The 21,287-nt window shown below is 41.7% G+C and overlaps 1 protein-coding gene across 1 annotated transcript in view; it reads right to left on the reverse strand.

The window, feature by feature from the left end:
- The window catches only part of neto1l (neuropilin (NRP) and tolloid (TLL)-like 1, like), a gene marked incomplete at both ends in the record, with an annotated part of 69,152 nt that overhangs the window by 16,819 nt on the left and 31,046 nt on the right, over positions 1–21,287 (reverse strand). The window contains 2 exons of the mRNA XM_080050183.1: positions 3,263–3,390; positions 3,681–3,722. Coding sequence (XP_079906309.1) covers positions 3,263–3,390; positions 3,681–3,722 — 170 coding nt within the window. The remainder of the gene's footprint in view (positions 1–3,262; positions 3,391–3,680; positions 3,723–21,287) is intronic.

The following is a 21,287-nucleotide window of genomic DNA, read 5'->3' on the forward strand; positions in this document are numbered from 1 at the left end:
AACGTTACCAGAAAAAGACACAACTTGTTATTTTGTCAAAGTTCATATCCAATTATTTTCAATGAAACCTTAAGTGTCTCTGTTTCCTTCCCTTACATACGGAACAGATACAGTTTTATTACACACAAATGTATAAGATCTTGTGTTGCATACCATTTTTACCAATAAACGCTAATTCATTTGTCCCTTTCGAGGTACAGTTCCTGAGCAATTTATTTAAAGGAAAAGCTGACATTAAGATGACACACGGTGGTGTGTAGCAATCACATTATGGCATTCAAATTGGTGCAGTGCTGTCACTTCTGGCAACAACACATGGTCATTATTGCTTACTTGCAGGTCTAACTTTCAGTCAGTGTCTCCTCTTCTTCCAAACCATCCCTCACTCTCTCTGCCATCTGCCACTTCAGCTCCTAAACTTCATCCCTATACATTTAGATCCCTGACAAAATGCATTATTAACTATATCTTTCCCCTCAGCCCCTGCTTCCCCATAATTTCCTCCTCCTCAGTCCCCCTCTCCTGCCTTCTCTCTGGAGTGCTCCAGTGCAGTCTAATTAGAGCCTCCGGTATAGGATGTCATTATCTCTCTGCTGTTTTTCTGGCACACTGGGTACAGTGCGGTACTGTATCAGCATAGGGAAATGGAGGCCCTGCCCCGCAAAGTCGCACAGCCTCCAACGCATGCACACACACGCAGCGACCACATCCACACCCGCATCTCCTTCACTTGAATAACATGTATGAATAGCATGCATGTGGTGCTTTTTAGAAAGAGAGTGGAAGTGAGAAACGGAGAGAGATTGGGTAGTAATATTTTATCCGTGTGTGACTGAGTGTGAACGGTGCTGATGGAGGTGAGGGGCTTCCGGACCGTGTGGTGTCTGAAGATAGATGTGTGCTTAAAAAATGTATTTGCCGCCTTGTCCATCAGCACCAATGACTGTCAGCCTTTGGCCCGGGACCTGCCTTGTGAGCCACTGCTGCAGGGCGAAATATGACACTGATTCAGACCTAGTCAAATACATCATACTGTCAGGCTCGCTCTCTTTCATGCACACGCACAGCCTGAGACTCGCACACAAACACACAAACACACACACACAGACACAGACACACACACAGACACACACACACACACAGACACACACACACACACACACACACACACACACACACACACACACACACACACACACACACAGACACCCACACACACAGACACACACAGGCACACACACACACACAGACACGCACACACACACACACACACACACACACACACACACACACACACACACACACACACACACACACACACACACAGAGGCATGCAATGTGACGCACGCAAAACATTTTTTTGACTTATTGTCCTCTTTGTTGCAGTAGCCATGATGTACCGGGATCTTCTCGCGCACTCCACTTAGAGGGACTGAGGAATCAATGCTGCTGTTCTGAATCGACTGCAACAGACCCGGATATTTCAATGTTACACTCCTTGTATGGCCCCACCTGAGTGCAGATGATGAAGTAAATGGCTGTGGGTGGATGACACAGTCTTATAGTCGCGGTGGCCTTGGGACTTAAAGTAGCTAAAAATGGAGGACATTTTCAAAGGGAAACAGCTCTGAAATATGCAACCCATACAATAAGTCAGATAAGAGGCAATTTCTCAGGCAGCAACTGCTGTGGCCATGAATCGCTGCCATTGTTATCAGTCAGCCATATCATAAGCCAGCGTGCCTGTGTTCTGTACAGGAGCCTGCAGCATAGTATTAGACAACTGTGTGAAAGACTACTAGGTACTAAATCACCGTTTTCATCAGGGATGAAATAAAGCTTAATAGGTTCCGTAATGTGGACTGTAGGACTTACATGGGAGTAACAGGGGATTTGCACACCTTCTGAGAACTGAACTGCACCAATTAAATCCTATACAGTTCATCACTATTTCATATGTGTTGAATTCAATTTGTGCAATAACCTACAAGTGGTGTAAATCACATATGCTAAAAGAAATAGCCTGAAACAAATTGTAAAACAGGCTTTTTGACCAGCCTTAAGCAATTTTAACATAAATTGCAGATCTATTTTTACCTCACAAATTATAATTACCGTATTAAAGATGTGTCCAAGCCCTTCTAAATCCTTAATACAGGCCCCATAATACGTTCTGTCCTTGAATAAATTGTTCTAACAATAAAAGTCAAAATGAAATGCGCCCAGAAGAGTGCCAGCACTATTTTAGGCAGTGGATTTACAGCATTCATGGACTGGGCTGTCTTATGTGTGCATATAAGATTGAGGCACATGGACACATGAGAAGTTATAGCGTTTGTAAAATGTGGCCTTTCCCCACACTGCAGGCTGCTGCTCTATCCTCTGGAAACCTTTAAATCCTGGAGCATTAACGTAGCATGGGTAGCTTTTGGTAGATAAGGAAGCATCCGTGGTGTGTTAAAATGATGTAAGGTGTGCATGCATACAGTACAGGTGCGGACAAACAGTATGTCTGTATTTTTACATGCACGCAGGACACCGCAGAGAACACAGTGTCAGAAAAAAAAATGTAGGCTGTGGCAAGCCTCAGGGTCAAACTGCACGGCAGCACTATTTCATCAGCATTTATGCTTCTTCCTTCCCGCTGTCTGTCCGGTCTACCCTCCCTACCTCTCTCTCTCTCTCTCTCTCTCTCTCTCTCTCTCTCTCTCTCTCTTGCTTTCCTAACATCCCTCTATTCCTCTTGGCTTCAACTCACTGATTAGAAAAACCGGACTTGACCCCATATAAACCCTTGTGCCTATCCGTCTGACCTTAGCAAAGGGGAACAAGTCCCCCCCCCCCCCCCCCCCCCCACAGCCATGCACATTGCACACTCACATTGGGATACCGCTGACAGCTGCAGACAAGCCCATAATGCAATATCAAAGTGTCCTGATGCAAGCCCTCGTCCTACTGCATGTGTGAAGTAATGCTGAATGGAAACAGAGCATTTGTAAGAGAAAACTACTCAAATCTCTATCTATCTTTATCTGAAGCTGAGAAATACCAATGGCGTCTGTCAAATGAACTTCAACATACTTGCATCATATATCCCTCTTGTTGATTTGTTTTTCTGATGTGGCTGCTTTATGCTTTCATCAACCCAGCTGATGGGAACACAATGTCATAAGCATTGTATTTCATCTGACATTTCAAAGGTTGCCGGTAAATCTAATTGGCGGGTTAGGAGGGGAGCGTAGCTTGATACGCGACTACTAACCTTGGAGCGTGGCGGAGCGCGGATGTACCATTTACAGTCGACGGCCTCGCCGGCGCCAGCCTTCCCGTCTCTGGTGATCTGATGGGACTCAACGATACCTTCTGGGCCAACCAAGTCATACTGACAGGCTGAAACACACGCATATGCATGAAAACACACTCACACACACACACACTCACACACACACACATGTACATAGACTCAAGAATAGGCCTATCACAGATGTACAGTATACACACATACTTTAGACAACTAGAACACAGGTAATATTTATATAACTGGAGGAACCACAATATAATTAAGCTTTATTGAGATAAAAAGAAAAGACATAGAAAAGGAAGAGACAGAGGCAAAAACAGAGAGAGAGAGAGAGAGAGAGAGAGAGAGAGAGAGGGAGAGGGAGAGGGAGTATACCTACAGGGCAGAGGTGGGGGAACTCCCAAGTCTGCAAAGTCCGGATCTGAGGAAAGAGCAGAAGAGAGGCGGGACATTCATTTTTAATACATGATTACAAAACCAGGACCCTCACAGAGACAACACAAAAAAACAGGTGTAACAATATACGGAGAAACTTCCTGCAGCAAAAATAACAAATTGCTAATTACATGATTATTTTGGTATCCTTCAATGCCTCAACACTCTGTCCTTCTTTGCAGTCACCTAAAATAAATTGTCATCTTCTGTTACATTTGAATCCCATGCATGATAGTTGCACTTTTCGAAGACATCTTTGCCTAACACATGAGCAAAAATGTTCTTATGCTATACAAGTCTTAATTAATCCTAAAAAGTATAACTATTAAGACAATTTTCAAGCAGTCAAGACAGAAAAAATGTGTCTATAAACTGTTGGTTATAGCCTACCTCCTAGTAGACGATTCACATTGGGAGAAATAGGAGATTTTTTTTGAAAGACAGTACATAAGCCTTTTGCAAAAATCATCCCTTCTTTTTAAATTTAATAACAGTAATTTAAGTATCAAAATGATCTATCCCAGCCATATATCAAGTCAGTGCATTGATCGAAAAAATAACATATTTTTGACCAATTCATTTGAATAAAACTGGAACTCTTAATTGCGCTGAGAGCTACAAAGAAAACAGAGAAAGAGCTCACCACATTATACCCACCCCGACAAAATTATGCTAAATGCCCTCATTAGAGCTATATTAGTTAAATCTGGATTCAACCAAATTTACTGGCAATTAACACTTTGCAAGTCAATTTACAGGATCAAGGTCAAACCCTTGTGCAATGGATGTTCTCATGGGGTTTGATCCAACATGCTAATCAGTTGAATATGCAGCCGTATTCTGCGGCAACTTTGACAGTAATTAGGTTTAATTAGGTTTAGTATAATAAGACCACATACTTTCTCTTCAACAAAGTGGCTGTGAAAACCATTTGTAGGGTTGGGAAGGGCATATGGAGCCAGTGCAATTAATGGCATATGACAGAAAGGTCCTTGTCACGCCACTATTGATTTACAAGGCTGACAACACTAGGAGTCTCAAGATTACAGCAGAGGTGTTTTTTTTGGACTGTTACACTATATTAGTAAAAAGTCATCTGAGCTCACCAAATAAGTTGTATCTTTGTTCCCCTTTGCAGTTTCAGAACAAAGAAGAGTTGAAGCTTAACAGAGATAAATGGAGAAGCAAAAAACGCTATAAAAAAATGAAATGTTTCAGAATCTTTTAACAGATCGTTTGAGGACTGTGAATCTAACCCTCAACCCAACTTTTACAAACCGAGAATAAAAAAAACTTAAACGAAGCCAAGCTGAGACCATACGTTTTGTCAGTTAAAATAAGATAAGGGGGTTTCAGAAGTTTCGGAAAGTCAGCATGAAGTGATTTTTTAAAAATTTTTATACAGTTTTCTTCTGCATGTTGCAGTAAATTACATCAACACGCCTGGCCTCGCTGAGGTGTGTTACCCCCATCTTGCTAGCTCCTCTCCTGTCCCCAAAGATCACTCCACAGAAGGCTTCAAACATGTCAAAAATGATTTCACGTCATCATTTCTCCATGTGTGGGGACATTTGTGTGTTTAAATCACCGTACTCAGTGACAAAGAATTTATAATATACCAGCTTCTAAAGAATAAGTGACATCAGAAGAACTCACTTTATCAGTGTCAAATTAAAAGTGTGTTAAGAGCCTGCCCCTGTCACTCATTCAAAACTTACTCCAAGTACAACTGTATTTCTGTTTCAGTTTTCAACCAGGGAAAAAGGGACATAATAACGCAAACACCAATACAAATAATAATGAATATCATTAGGCACTGGATAATTGTTCTTAGAGTCATGTCTGGGCTTCCATTCCACCGAAATGGCACAACATGTAACAGTGTCCAGCAGTGTGCTGTTACATGCACTATTGTGTTTGAAATAAGAAACTCCACATTAAATGCATTCCCGCTGATTCCGTTGTATTCCAGCATGTAGCAGAGCAGTTGCACTCTCACAGATAAGCCGTTAGCCCCTGGGCTGCATCCATTTGAGGACAGAGCCTGCAGAAATAGGAAACACGAGAAAAAGGCTCCACATTACATCTGATTGCTCCTTGCCAAATAGAGGCATGATGGCTACTGACATGGCCTCAGTGTGGAAAATGAGGTCTGATTGCACAGCATGAACACCTTGCGTAAATCTCACCCCCTTTCTGCCTTTTTTTTGTCTGTATGTATGGCAAAATCCAGTATACCTGGCAACGCTGCACGCCTGGTGACAGAAAAAGTGAAAGATAGGGTTCGGTGGGTGATAGAGGACGAGTAGTCGGTGCGTTTGATGATGACACTTTGCGGTGTTAAGCCTATAATCAGACCAGGAAGATTATTTGCCCTGTTAGGAAGCAGAGGTGAACCTCCCTTTACGGTGGTAAGAAGAAGAAGAAGAAGAAGAAGAAGAAGAAGAAGAAGAAGAAGAAGAAGAAGAAGAAGAAGAAGAAGAAGAAGAAGAAGAAGAAGAAGAAGAGACAAATCTAGAAACGCTGCACATAGTAAAACATTCATGTGAACACAAGAGCAGTCAGGAGAGGTGCTCAGGGTCTAGTCAAGAGCTCCTCCTGAGGCTTTCACTACATTTCCCTCCTGAGTAATTGCCGTTTTCAATTCATACTCAAATGATCTCATCCATAAAAAGTTGAACAGGGAATACCATGCGATTTAATAATACGTGGCTCCTTTGGCACAAGTGGTAATAAGCAACTTATTTTTTTTCAAATCAAGGGCACAACACAAACCACATAAGTGAATCAGAGCCGTCCAGTCTCTTTAGTTATTCAGACAAATGCACAGACTTTATTGATTTCACTTGCTGGTAAAATGCAACAGATGAGTGTTACTGTACAATTCATATTGTCTTCGACAAGATAGAAACTTGAAAAGAGAAAAACCAGCAACATTTGAAAAAGCTAGAAGAAGAAGTTGTAAGGCAGATTATTTTACTTTGACACCTTTTCATTTTGACAGCCAGGCTAGCTGTTCCTGGTATTTATGCTAAGCTAAGCTAAGACTAACAGTCTTTTTGGCCTCTTATGAAACATACAGAAAAGAGAGTGGAATCAAACTCTCAACAGGAAAATTGTGTAAGTGTATTTCCCAAAAATGTTGAACTGTTCCCTCCTTCCTCTTTATCCATGTCTATCCACGAGGCCTTCCATGTCATATTTTGTGTGTGTGAGCAGGTATAGGCAGGCAGGCAGTCAATGAAGCAGACAGGGACAAGGGATGAGAAAATCAAAGTGGAAGACAGTTAATGAAACTGTGACCTTCAGGTCATCTGTGCTGGTTGTGCCAGAGATTTATTATTGGGCTTTGGCATCACTTAACCCACCCAACGCAAGGCTAAGCAACCTCAGAGGAATATACACTTGCACGCGCACACACGCACACCCACACACACACACACACACTCACCGTATATACAATTTTGATAAAGCATGTTTTTAACATGACAACAGCGGTCCCATTGAGAGACTGTTACGCCTATAAATGCATTGCGTGGGACCTTTGACCTTTTTTAGACTCTGGCTCCGGAATTTCAATCAGGTGGGTTCCATCCCCGCAGCCATCAATCACCGCCTCTCCTTCGTTGCCCTCCTTGATTAATCGATCCAATCAATTACATGGATTGATAAAATGATTGATGAACTATATAAAAAATTGTGTGCTCTCTCTCTGCAGCTGGTGATTTAACCTTGTTCTTTATGAGCTGGATGCCTCGGCTCTGTCACGCAATGTAACATTTGATTACAGGAGGGGGAGCATGAAGCTTCAAGAAGCATCACTGTATGGTGCTGCACTGACTGAGACATACCATAATGAACAGACCAGTGAGCTGAATTCAGAGCACATCCACACATGACCACACCCTCTCCTCTCTTTGTATAGCTTGGCTAAAGTGTGTTATCTTCTGGGGCTTACTGTATTTACCCTTTGCAACACAGAAAAATGCTCAATTTGAAATCCCCGGATACACACTCAAAGAGCAAAGCACTGTCATTGTCCTGCATCACATAATCCTGACAAGAAAAACTATGCTCACAATCAGGAAAAATGGTACGGTTTAGGTGCATTTATGTTTTCTATGAGGTACAACTGCTGGTGATGAAAGGGTCAAAGTTGATCAAAAAGGAACTTATGTAGGGGAGAACGGGGTAATTTGTCACACGGGTTGGTTGTCACAATCGTTATATCTCAGAACCAGAAGGCGCTGTCTGTGAAATTTTGGTATGTAAATATCCAGAATTGGGATCAGAGGTCACCTACATAGTCTTCCTTGGAGTTAGACTGCTGAATTTGAGGTGAGAGGACTGTTTTTGTTTTTCATGTCAAATTGAAAATATTTAGCTCCTCAGTATTTTTCTTCTAGGCTTTTACAGAATGGGTTTATAACAAAACACTTGTTACCCATAAAAAGTGTGAAGGGTAAACTATAGTTTAGATTGTGGTTAGCAAGCTAATTAGTTGTCAGATGGTTGTTGGCCTTGATGCTAGCAAAAAATTCAAGTTGGGGTTGGTCGTCACATTCTTGGGGGGGTTGGTTGTCACAAGTTATCCAAAGGCTACAGCCAGAAAAGGAACCCAATAACGAAATAAATTGTCAAGCTGTATCCTCACTGACACCCCACAGAAGGAAAGAATAGAGCAGGAAAAGGCAGCTAGCATGCAAAAGAAAAAAGGGCAACAAAATCAAAACAACCCAGTGCATCCCAAACTAGACAAGCTGCCAAGGCTACATTAAGTTATATAGGCCTATTTGTCAACTTGACAATGCAATTGCATTTTCAAATTTAGCTACTTTCTTTCCTTCTTTTCAAGATTATTCCCATTGAGATAACATTGTGACAAACAACCCCATAGTGTATGACAACCGACCCCTTGATGGGGTTGATTGTCACAATGTGTAAGGGTGTCTTTAATGATTAATTTCTTCTTTATTATAATAAGATAGAAAAAGTGAGGGGTACACATTTCAAGCCAACACTTTAAGCTTCAATGTAATGTAGGAATGACTATCGAAAGATGTTTAGGTGATGAGCAATTCTCAGTAGAGTAGAAAGTGTGCCTACTTACCCCGTTCTCCCCTATATGTACTTTTTTTCTAAGTTGATAGGGTACAAATAAGTGCCAAAATGAGAAAGGTCCATGGCTGTACACTATTTCTAACATTCTAACTCTAGCCAAAGAAAATTGCAAAATTGCATTAAGCCTATATTCCTAGACTGTAAAAATATATTACAACTAATGCAAAATATTGAGCATCACCTAAAATAAGCACAAACCATGCATGCAGTAGCCCTATAGGTCTGCCATTAACGTTGGGGACATTTTAAAAGAAATGGCTTCGGCTACATTTTCAGACAGCTATCTCTTATGTGATTTTAAGGCTAATTTTGAATATTTATCCTGGACATGCATTGGTTGTAGCAGCAGCACACACATACGTACGTCAGTTGACGCACAGACCTGAGGTTAGAGCTATCAACAGTGCAGGAATAAACATGACAGAGGAGTAGGCTTGTATATGAAATTTTTGCTAGAGGGATTCATAGAAACAGAAAATAATTCACAGAAGTTATTCACGAATGCCCTCCAGAAGCAAACACTAGCAGCTTGCATATGCCACCTCAAATTTGCTCAACACATTGCTCCAAAAACATGTTTATAGTGGTGTCAGTGAGGCAATGGTAATTCAGTTTGGCAGCCTGACACAATGATATTCATTAGGAGATTTGTTTGAGTAAAAGAAAAATCCAAAACAAATGATCATGATTGGGCCCTGATTGGCTCTTTTTAGCTGTGTAGTGGGAAATGTCACTTATTGAAAAAGTCCAGCCAAGCACACACACACACACACACACACACACACACACACACACACACACACACACACACACACACACACACACACACACACACACACACACACACACACACACAAACACCCATGAAACAGAGCATTACAGAGGTGTCAGGAGATGTGAAATTCTAGTAACTGTGCAATCCCAGAAGTGTGTGCTCTTCATCAAACAGACATATCACTATGTTTTATTAATGAGACACAATATGTCTCATTTGAAATTGAACATTATGCTCAACTGCTACATGTCCCTTCAGTATTAGCTTTATGCATCTAAGACAGAATACAAATGAGGCGCATGGTTATCAGTGTGTTGCAATATTCCAGGAACCAAAGGACAAAAACACACACACGGACACACACACACACACACACACGCATCCCCGCACACAAAAACTCAATTTCCCAGTGGCCTCATTTCCTCTCAGCTAGTGAGTGGTGACATTTAAATAAGCATCTGATTAATAATCTCAGCTAAAGTGGTTGATCAAGCTAATGAATGGCTGCCATTAATCACAGCAGGCACAGCTGTGGTATGGAGTTGGAGAACACGACAGAAGACGAGCTAGAAAGAGAGGGGACGCAAAAGGAATGTTTTTTTTCTACACTTTGATTACTCGCAGCCCTTTCAATCCCAACTACAGAACAATTTTGGCAGAGGGTATTGTCTCTGTCCTATACACAGTTTCCTGTATTGAGCGATTCTGCAGTTTTTTTTTTCAATCTAGCAACCCAAGCCATAACAAACATACGTGTTACATACTGGACCATTCAACAACTTGGCTCGAGGAAACAAAAGAGCTTTTGTGAAAAACCTCCTTTTTTTATAAATACGGTGCTGTGCAGATTAGTTATACGGCGAAAACCCACTAGAAAAGGCTTTGTTGACCCATGCGGATGACAGCGCAACTATGCAGGACAGTAGCTGTGAAAAGAGGAGGCCACAGGATCTGCCCGCGGCTGATAGGATTCACCACACCCTGGGTGTCATGGCCAGTGAGCTGGGTCTGTGCCCCAAACAGCGATTAGCAGCCACGTGTATAGCCTGCCCCAATGCCACGCCACAAGCAAAAAAAAAAACAGCTACACTCCAACGACCCCGGTGCTAAGAACTGTACTGTACTGGTCTGCGAAAGGGAAAAGAGAGAAAGAAAAGCAGGGTGTCTTTGCCTTCTGGTGCACAAAGTGACACGATAACCATTTATTATTGGCTATTTATCCAGGGAAGCTTAACCCACTCTGCTTTCCGCATCAATTCAAGCATTAATACAGTCCGCCCTTGACCTGTATTTATCACAGAAGGCACCAAAACTATAATACACTGAACACAAAAAATATGGAAATCCTAGTTAGTGCAAAAACTCTACTTAGTAACATATACATCTCCACTACCAATGGTCGAAGTGCCCTTGGACTGAGGCACTTCATCCCAATACTGTATGTTCCAGTGGAAGGTGTTCAGTATCCAGATGCATCCGTTTAGAGAAATGTTCCAGCTTGGAGGACGGACCTAACAGCATTTCTGGGGCATATAGATTTCAGGAACTGTGTGATCTATGCCCTTGTGTATGGACTTGTGATTCATGTGATGCATTATTGATCTCCATAAGGAAAGCAGCTGTAGAACTGCTCCTGATGTGAACAGGGATACAGTGTCTCTTTGCTCAAGGACGACTCAGCAGGGCAAGCATGTGACTCATTGGTGGGTCATTGTTCCCACCGCCGTGATAAGTCTGTTCAGTTGAATTGATTTCAAACTGGACAGTATTTAAAATAATTAATATGATATACTTAGCTACTTATCTATTTCAACTGTTTAGCCATTGCTTTTGGGTAACTTGTATTTCAACATACAGCATGTATCCACGATTTATGAATTCCTCATGAGCTACTTCAGCTTTATCATATTAACCATCTACGTTTTGCTTCCATAAACCAACAGCTCAAATTTTAAACATTGAGTATATCGCTGTAGTTCTGCTAACAGCATTTGTAATATATTCATATAGGCTATGTACAGTAACTGCCTATTTTTTTCGCACTCCTAACATGAGTTAGTTATATCTGGAAACTCAGAATTTAGTAAAGAAGGCAAATGTAAGGAAACAAAGGCAAATGTGATGGATGATACTGGAGTTAATCATAAACAATCATATGAAAAAGTTTGGGAACCCCTCTCAGCCGGCATTATAATTGACTCTGCTTTCACAAAAAAAATATAAAAGTGGTATGTCTTTAATTTACCAGGAACAGCTAAGTACTGGGATGTTTTCCAAACAAAGATTTTTTGAAAAGCAGTATTTGGTTGTATGAAATAAAATAAAATGTGAAAAACTGGCTGTGCAAAAATATGGGTACCCTTGTGGTTTTGTTGATTTTAATGCCTGTAACAGCATGTAAAACTGATGAATTTAAACACAAAGTTGGTTGGATTATGTTGTTAAGCCTTGAACCTCATAGAAATGTCTGTTTAATCATGAGAAAATGTATTGTAGGTGCCTAAATGAAAGTTGCACTTCTCTTTGACTCTCTGCTGAAGTGAGACAGAATGGGATCATCAAAACTGCTCCCAAAAGATCTTAAAAACAAAGATTATTCATTATCATGGTTTAGGGGAAGGCTACAAGAAGCTTTCCCAAAGGTTTCAATTGTCAATTTCTACTGTAAGGAACGTTGTCAGGGAATGGAAGGACACAGGCACAGTTGCAGTTAAACCCAGGTCTAGCAGACCAAGAAAAGTACAAGAGCGGCATATGCGGCGGATTGTGAGAATGGTTGCACACAACCCAAAGATCACCTCCAAAAACCTGCAAGAACATCTGGCTGCAGATTGTGTATCTGTACATGGTTCAACAAATCAGTGCAATTTGCACCAAAACATCTGTATGGCCGGGTGATGAGAAGGAAGCCCTTTCTGCGCCCACGCCACAGATCCAGTTGCATGGAGTATGCAAAAGCTCATTTAGACAAGCCAGCTTCATATTGGAAGAAAATGCTTTGGACTGATGAGACAAAAATTAAGTTATTTGGTCTTTATAAAAAGCAGATGTTTTGGTGCAAATTGCGCTGAATTGTTGAACGATGTACAGATACACAATCTGCAGCCAGATGTTCTTGCAGGCCTTTGGTGGTGATCTGTGGGTTGTGTGCAACCATTCTCACAATCCTCCACCTATGCCGCTCCTGTTTTTTTCTTGGTCTGCCATGCCTGGGTTTAACTGCCACTGTGCCTGTGTCCTTCCATTTCCTGACAACGTTCCCTACAGTCAAAATTGACAATTGAAACCTTTGGGAAAGCTTCTTGTAGCCTTCCCCTAAACCATGACAATGAACAATCTTTGTTTTTCAGATCTTTTGGGAGCTGTTTTGATGATCCCATTCTGTCTCACTTCAGCAGAGAGTCAAAGAGAAGTGCAACTTGCATTTAGGCACCTAAAATAAATGTTCTCATGATTAAACAGACATTTCTATGAGGTTCAAGGCTTAACAACATAATCCAACCAACTTCGTGTTTAAAGTCATCAGTTTTACATGCTGTTACAGGCATTAAAATCAACAAAACCACAAGGGTACCCACATTTTTGCACAGCCAGTTTTTCACATTTTATTTTATTTCATACAACCAAATACTGCTTTTCAAAAAATCTTTGTTTGGAAAACATCCCAGCACTTAGCTGTTCCTGGTAAATTAAAGACATACCACTTTTATATTTTTTTTGTGAAAGCAGAGTCAATTATAATGCCGGCTGAGAGGGGTTCCCAAACTTTTTCATATGACTGTAGGTGCTTTTGCTCCTGGTCAGTGCTCTATTCTCTGCTCTGTATGTCTGCAGACCTTGTTGCTATGGTTATGGAGTCACAAGCAGGAGACAAAGCTGAACAGTTTGATCAGCAACTGAGATCAGTTTTTCACAAAAGTTACATTTCACAACTTTGTCCAATTCAAATTAAATTGGTTAACAATATGCATAGTTTCTTGAACTGTTGGACAAAGGTAATCATTGTTGGCTATTCTATTAAATATTTGAATAACCTCACAAATGTATATTTGACAAGGACTGGATAATAACCACAGGATTAATCATTGTTCTTATTTAAAATACCTGTCAAATATAAAACACAAACAGACTTAGAGGGTGTCCCTTCTCATGCCTTGTGACAGATGTGTTTTTTTTTTCAGGGATCAAGCATTAAACAATCCTTTCCTAATATAATTCGATCAAATCCACCCGAACATAGATTTTATCAGGGCAAATCATCCAATTGTTAACATTTTAAGGGAGGCATTCAAATAGATATAATGTTATAATGTAAATGTGCTGCTGTATAGTGTATACTGTAGGCTATATGTATATTTGCATTCTAAAAATGGTATGTGGTGTGATGTAATACGTTGTTAGCTGTGTGTTTTGTTTTGGTTATTTAGTTTCTTAATAAGTTTTGATTTAATTGACTAAATTGTCACGTTTGACTTTAGCCCATTGAGCACATTGGCATTAAAGGAGAAAACCTGGTATGTGTTAATGCAGTTACCTTTACACTTGTTTATGCCACATCCGATAAAAATGTCCATCAAGATTTTTGCCATAAGGGAAATTGGTTGACCGGATGGAGTTTCACTTAATTTTGTTCCTTTATTCACATTGATGGATTTTCAGAAATCTGTATATGGCTGTGTGCAATTACAAGGACACAAAACTGACCCGGAAACAAAGCTAGTTAAGCGGGGGTGCTGGTTTGAATGGCTTCAAATCTCAGCACATGTTCTACGGGTCTGAATGGCATTGATCAGCAACACTTGAAACCCTGTGGTTCAGTGTCTGATGGTGTATCAAATGAATGTTTCATCTGGTGATGCTTCTTCCACTGGTTGTGATCGCTGTTGTCATCAGTTATTTCAGGTACAATGTGCTTAGGTGGTTTGGCTTCATGTTTGTAGCTGTAGACTATATGCAGGATTATACGTTTACAAGTTCTAGTGTTTCATAGCCCTACAAAAAGCTTGCAGGCTATGGAACGACATGCAGGCAGCTGCCGTAAGTGCTAAATTCAGGGAACAACCTGTGGACAGTTAAATGAGTACTCCACCCATTTTACTCCTCAAAAAACCCACTGCTCCTCTTTTCTTGATACTAGAGAATACATTGGCCTCAATTCACACACTCTGCTGCATACATTTTTATACTTTTATTTTTAAAGTGTCCATTGTGAGTTGGACAACATTATAGGAGTGCAATGCCAAATCGCTGTAGCAGAGTTTTAAGCACCAGAGGTGCTATACGTGTATACACATTTGCAAACAAAAGTATATGTGTAGCTATATCTGAAACCCAGGCACATTTGTGCGAATGACTGTGCAGCTTTGTCAATGCAGAGTGCACAATGTGCTTTGAGTGCTTGAGGATTGTGTATCCGTGTACACTCTTGTTAGTGTGTTTGTGTGTGTGTTTGTGTGTGTGTGTGTGTGTGTGTGTGTGTGTGTGTGTGTGTGTGTGTGTGTGTGTGTGTGTGTGTGTGCCTGTGCTCAAGATGCACTTGATGGCTGAGGCGGGAACCTTTTCCAGATGGAGCAGTTAGTTTTCCCTATAGGCATCACAGGTGTTTCTATCTAAGTGACGCCCCACTGACAGACACATTCCATCCAGGTTCCGTTTGGGCAACCATGCAATAAATCAACACAACATTGCCGCTCATTACAGCACACAGGCAGAGAGTGAGAGATAGCGAGAGACTCATTGACATCAAGGGAAAGAGCGAGGATAGTTCTCTTTCTGTGATGTCACAGAAAGAGAAATGTAGGGTTAGACAGTGAGACCATAAAACACTCTTTCTGCGTTTTCTCAGGCTAGGATGAACCAATTTAAATTTTTTCACATTTGTACTACATAGGATCTCAGAATTCAATACACCTTCATATTCCCACCGGTGAAATAGGCCTTTAAGTTAGTGGCAAATACAAACACAAAGGGGAGAAAAACCAAATGCTTGTCACGGTAGCGCAGTGAAAGTCATGGTATTGTGGTTTCAGATTTAAAAGAACGTGATTTCAAGGTGAAATTGTGTGCAATATTAGTCTTTAAATCAACTCTGAATCAGTGAGCAGGTAAAGGAGTGTGTGGGGGGAAAAACATTTAAATCTGTGGAGGAGAAGAGAGACCGTAAAGAGGCATAGAGGAAGAGAGAGAGAAAGAGAGAGAGGAAATGAAAAAGTGATTAAGAAACTGGGCTAGAGAGAAAGATGCAGGCAGTGAGGTGGCCTCCATAGCTGAACCTTGTCTTACACTTTTCCATCGCTTGAAGTGATTGACAAACTGTTGAAAGGAACCATAATAGGATTTACGGCTGCATTAAGAGTATTACACCACTAGTGTAGCTTTGTAGCAAGGAATAAGCGCTAAAAGGAAGTGGTCATTAGACCAGAGGCAGAGCGAGCTGTAAAACCGTCAGTTCTGCTAACAATCACAATTGTCAGCCGTGCTGGATACATTTCCAGCATTCATGTTCCCCTGCGAGAACATAATCCCCACACCACATGAGCTACTACACAAGCTACTACTGACATCTGTTTCCAAACAATTCTGACAGTATATGGAGTTTACAACACAAATGGGGCATTTATAGAATTACACTTTCATTTTATGGAGTAAAAGAAAAGAGATTTGGAATATTTGAGAAAGCAGCACGCTAGACAAAAACCGAGATTGACATTTCCAGTATAATAAGAAAATAGGACAATACACAGGGGCTTAGAGAAAGGCTGTTAAAATCCACTTTAACTCACGCTGTCTTTTGTAGCAGTGGTAAACTAAGGAGTGTTCTATATTAATCACAGAGACCAGAAGCAGCAGGATTCATTTTAATACATACATCAACATTTTTTTCTTAAATCAATTTTTAAATTTTAACATCAAAGGTGGTGTGAGCGAAATGGTTCTTTTTGCTAACTTCCTGTCAGTGACTGCAGTTAACAATCTCCTCCCTCGTCCCTACGTCACCACATTAATGCACTGCGGTCTTCAAGCAGCGAGCTATCTGGCATCATCTTAGATCCGAAAGTGCGATAAAACATGATCAAAACAGACATTGGGAAGGATTTTTACCTGTCTGCCATATATTGCCAGAGAGGTGGTTTATAGTAGGTTGTTAGAAGCAGTGAGAGAAAACCAAAAAAAGAGCTGAAAGATGCTAACATTCTCCATAGAGCTTTGAGGAACTGCTGAATGTCTCGAAACAAAAAAAATGGCTACAAACACTCAGCCATGTGAATGCTGAACTGTCAATATATGAAAGTATTGATTACAGCTTTTTTAAGAACCATTCCTTGCTGTAATAAATCCAACTGGACTAAAAATACACTAAAAAAATGGGACATCTTGTGTGTGGCTTGCCGCCTGAAAAACAACAGCAACAATTCCTTGTTCTTCTGACGAGATGCAGCAGCCTCAGAGTTCAAAAGCAGTGCCACCTCTAGTCCCTGTGGCTTCTTCCCAAATGACTAGCTTTGACTCGACTTCTGAGGGACTGTTTTTCCTCAGCAACACAACCTCTGATGGCTCACAACTATACACACCACATTGTCCTGTCGCTGCATTCTGTGGTCATCAAAGAGATGCAGCTCCTTTACACTGGCCTCAACCACAACAACGTCACTTCGGGTAACCGGGCCATGTGAGCGTGTCATGGGGAAAGATGAATTGAAGCTGCCGGACCCTGACGTGCACAAACCCACAAGCTTCGATCTCCTGTCTTCTTTGCTTTGACCCCTGTCTGTTGGGATACACCCGACCCGGTAACTGGCTGAATCAGAATGGAAATATTGAGTGTTGTTGTGGGCTACCTGTATTAGGTCTGAATAAGTCTGTCCCTGTCCCTAGCCCAGAGGATTTGTATTGTACCAGTATTGGAAGCAGCATCTGTATGAGGAACCATGAGGCCATGTGTGAACCTGCAATTAATTCATTTTACATTTGATTAATCTGAACGGGACTCATCTCCTCTTTTATGGGCAGCTGTTTTTTTTCACAAGCATTCATTTGTGACATAAAAGTATGGTTTGATCAGTCTAAATTTGATTTGTCAGATACATTACCTCTCTACAAAGGCATAAGCTCATAATAAAAATAATAAACTGCACTCATTGTTCTATGATTAAACTTTGTGCCATTCTCTTTCTCTTACTATGCTTTGCTCTCACCATCCTTGACTCTCTCCATCTTTTCCAAAACACTTAAGCTTGCTAAATATAGCCAACCAACCCCGTTTGTGCATTAAGGCCAAAACGGGGCAGAAAAAAATATTTACACCAGTCAGCAAATTATTCTTGGAGAGACTACTGGATAGAGTGACTTGCAGTGAACTGCCAAATCTGGCTTTGCGCCCACCTGGATGCTCGTTTCATTGGATGTTATTTGGAGAAAAAATAAAGTTCACTTTGGGTTTATCGAAGATTGTGTCAATTCTCCCAAAAGTATGAAATTGCGTGAAATTGCCAGGTAAGTAATCACCCAGACTGGTTAAACATAATGACAGCAAATTGCCAGGCTGAGTGCCTTCCTTGCGGCATGACACATTTTCAAGCCACGACCAATACATCCAAACAAGTAAATGCATTCAACATGGAGAGAGAGAGCACAGGAGGGATGCTGGAGGAGGCTAGGGATACTCCAGTCACACACTAATAGAAATTAAATTAGTTTTCTGCACACTGAAAGCTGCATTAACACTTGCAACCTCAGGTTTTACTGTTCCAAACAACTCCCAGCAGAGCACACATAGAGGGTGAACACAGTGCTGGACATGATTTTGTCAGCAATTTGGGAACAATGTTACAGGAATGCCTGAACACTAAAATTAAATAGGAGTCGCTTTAGAAGTCCACACCCTTAATTATTTCAATCCTTTTTAAGGGGTGATACTGATATTGACAGTTCAACGAGACAATCGCTCACCAAAGGTTGTGCGTGAGAAAAGGTAAGGAATCTTTCTTCTTTCACCTTTACACATCCTCAGAAGGTGGGTTTAGAGCAACATTACTTCATATCATAACTTCACCTGTGGTGTGATGAATGCAGTTTGTGCAAAATATCCACCGAGGGCCAATAAACAGAAACAATACAATGAAGAAGCAACTGCAGTAGTCCCACATTTGATCTGCTTTCTTAACAACTGCTTCAACCCCAAGAGGATAATGTATGTAAGAAACCATTGCAGAGGGAAAAGTCTTCTACAGCAGCTACTATTGTGTGTAAAAAAAGAAGATGATTCAAGCATTTCCTACCTGGCCTCACGGCAGAGCATTTTCAATCTTTGAGTATTTGTCAATTCCTTTTAATAAACTGATCCGGGTCTAAAAGCTCAGCAATTCTGTATCGTTACAGTCACAGTGGTCGCTCTGCGGTCACCTACCAAGCCTGCAATGTAACTTATTGATGTCACTAGCCCATAAGAACCCAGACCCATTTCCCCTTAAAGGAAAAATATGGGGGATATAACACAGACCAAGTGGACCACAAAGAACACATTTCTGAAGTTTTTTTCAAATACTACCCCATAATGTCAAAGATCTGTGATGTGACAAATATGTCACATGGGGCGTTTATGGTAAATGTATTCCTTATTTTAAAATTAATCAACATGACAGTTGTTCTGCTTAGTAACACACATTTGCATTTGTATTTGCATTTCCACAACATATATCAATATTGTGACTTTAACAGTTCTGTTTAACAAATTATTTTGAAGATTTGTTTTACGTCACAAAATGCGCAAACTGAATAGGATCCCATAACATTGCCTCATTGGATACTGTTGTCATGGTCTGTCTTTGTCTTGTCTTGTTTTGGTGTTCCCTGTGTTTCCTGTTTTATTTTGGTATGTCTGTCTTGTTCCTCCCCATGTCCTGTCAAGTTTCCCTCTTGTTTGATTGCTGCTCCCTCCCCTAATGTGTTGCACCTGTCCCTCGTTGTCTGCCCTGTCTTGTGTGTGTATATAACTCCCTGTGTGTCTTTGTTCCCTGTCTGAGTATTGTACCTGTTGGTGAGTCTGTCCCTGTGTTTCATGTGCCTAGCCTTTTTGCGCCTCTTGGAGTTTTTGGAAGGAATAAATAGTCTTCTAGTGAAACTGTCAGCATCTGAGTCCTCCTTGCCTGCCTGTCTGCCACTCACCGTAACAGAATACTCAGACCAAGTATGGACCCAGCAGACAAATATTTTGAGGTCGAGCTTGAGGAGGTAACATTTACCATTTCTTGCCTCAAGAAAGCCCGGGAGAAGGGCCCCACACTCGACCACCGAGAGGCAGCCTTGACGCTGGCACGCCAAGCTGTGGAGCTACAGCCTTGGCTTGGGGAGTCCCTGCCAGAGTGGGCAAAGAGCTTTTTATACCCTCCTGAGTTTGTCTCCCAGCTGCCAGCACAAGCCCAAGCCTTTGCCCCCGGTCCCCAGCTACAAGCCTCTGCCCCCGGTCCCCAGCTACAAGCCTCTGCCCCCGGTCCCCAGCTACAAGCCTCTGCCCCCGGTCCCCAGCTTCAAGCCTCTGCCCCCGGTCCCCAGCTTCAAGCCTCTGCCCCCGGTCCCCAGCTACAAGCCTCTGCCCCCGGTCCCCAGCTACAAGCCTCTGCCCCCGGTCCCCAGCTACAAGCCTCTGCCCCCGGTCCCCAGCTACAAGCCTCTGCCCCCGGTCCCCAGCTACAAGCCTCTGCCCCCGGTCCCCAGCTACAAGCCTCTGCCCCCGGTCCCCAGCTACAAGCCTCTGCCCCCGGTCCCCAGCTACAAGCCTCTGCCCCCGGTCCCCAGCTACAAGCCTCTGCCCCCGGTCCCCAGCTACAAGCCTCTGCCCCCGGTCCCCAGCTACAAGCCTCTGCCCCCGGTCCACAGCTTCAAGCCTCTGCCCCCGGCAAGTTTGGATTGCCTTCCATTACCACAATGCTCTCCAGCTTCCGAGTCGACCTCTGCCTCCAGCAGCAAGCTCCAGTCCCTGGCCTCCAGCAACCAGCATGCTAGCTACCAGCTCCTGAAGGCGCTCAAGCAACCACACGAACACTGTCCAGTTCCTGAGCCCACTACATACTTTCTTGAGGGGACCCGCCCTCTAGGCCTGCCAGGGGAGGCCTGCTTTTCTCCAAGAAAATAGTTTTTTTCCTTCAACCGTTGTTTGGTTGTGGCACTTCATCTATCTGCATCACTTGATTCACTAGAGTCTGAATCGCCACACCACACCACTCCCTCTCCATTTCTTTTTTGTTGGGAGTGTAATCTGAGTCTTCATCCGAGCTATCGTCGTCGCAGCCTTCAAATTCACTTTCATCTCCCATGATGATCTCAAGTGCATTCTCAACAGTGTAGTGCTTATTCTCAGTCATACATAAGAAAAAATAAAACAATTAGCCTACTACATTCAAATGGGACCAGCATAGGACAGTGAATTGTGTTTGTTTTATTTACAGATATGCAAAAATAGTTTTGTAATATATTTGATCAATAACATAATAATTTATAATTATTTTTTTATTATATATGTTCAAATGTAATTTGAATTGCACAAAAGAACATCTATTAATTGAAACAGCGTAGCTAATTGAGCGGCTTATTACCGTTATTGTGACAAATATGTCACATCAGAATTTCCAAGAATATTTTAAGGCTAAAACCCGATGT

Source organism: Ammodytes marinus, assembly GCF_949987685.1.
Source record: "Ammodytes marinus genome assembly, chromosome: 21".
NCBI lineage: Eukaryota > Metazoa > Chordata > Actinopteri > Uranoscopiformes > Ammodytidae > Ammodytes > Ammodytes marinus.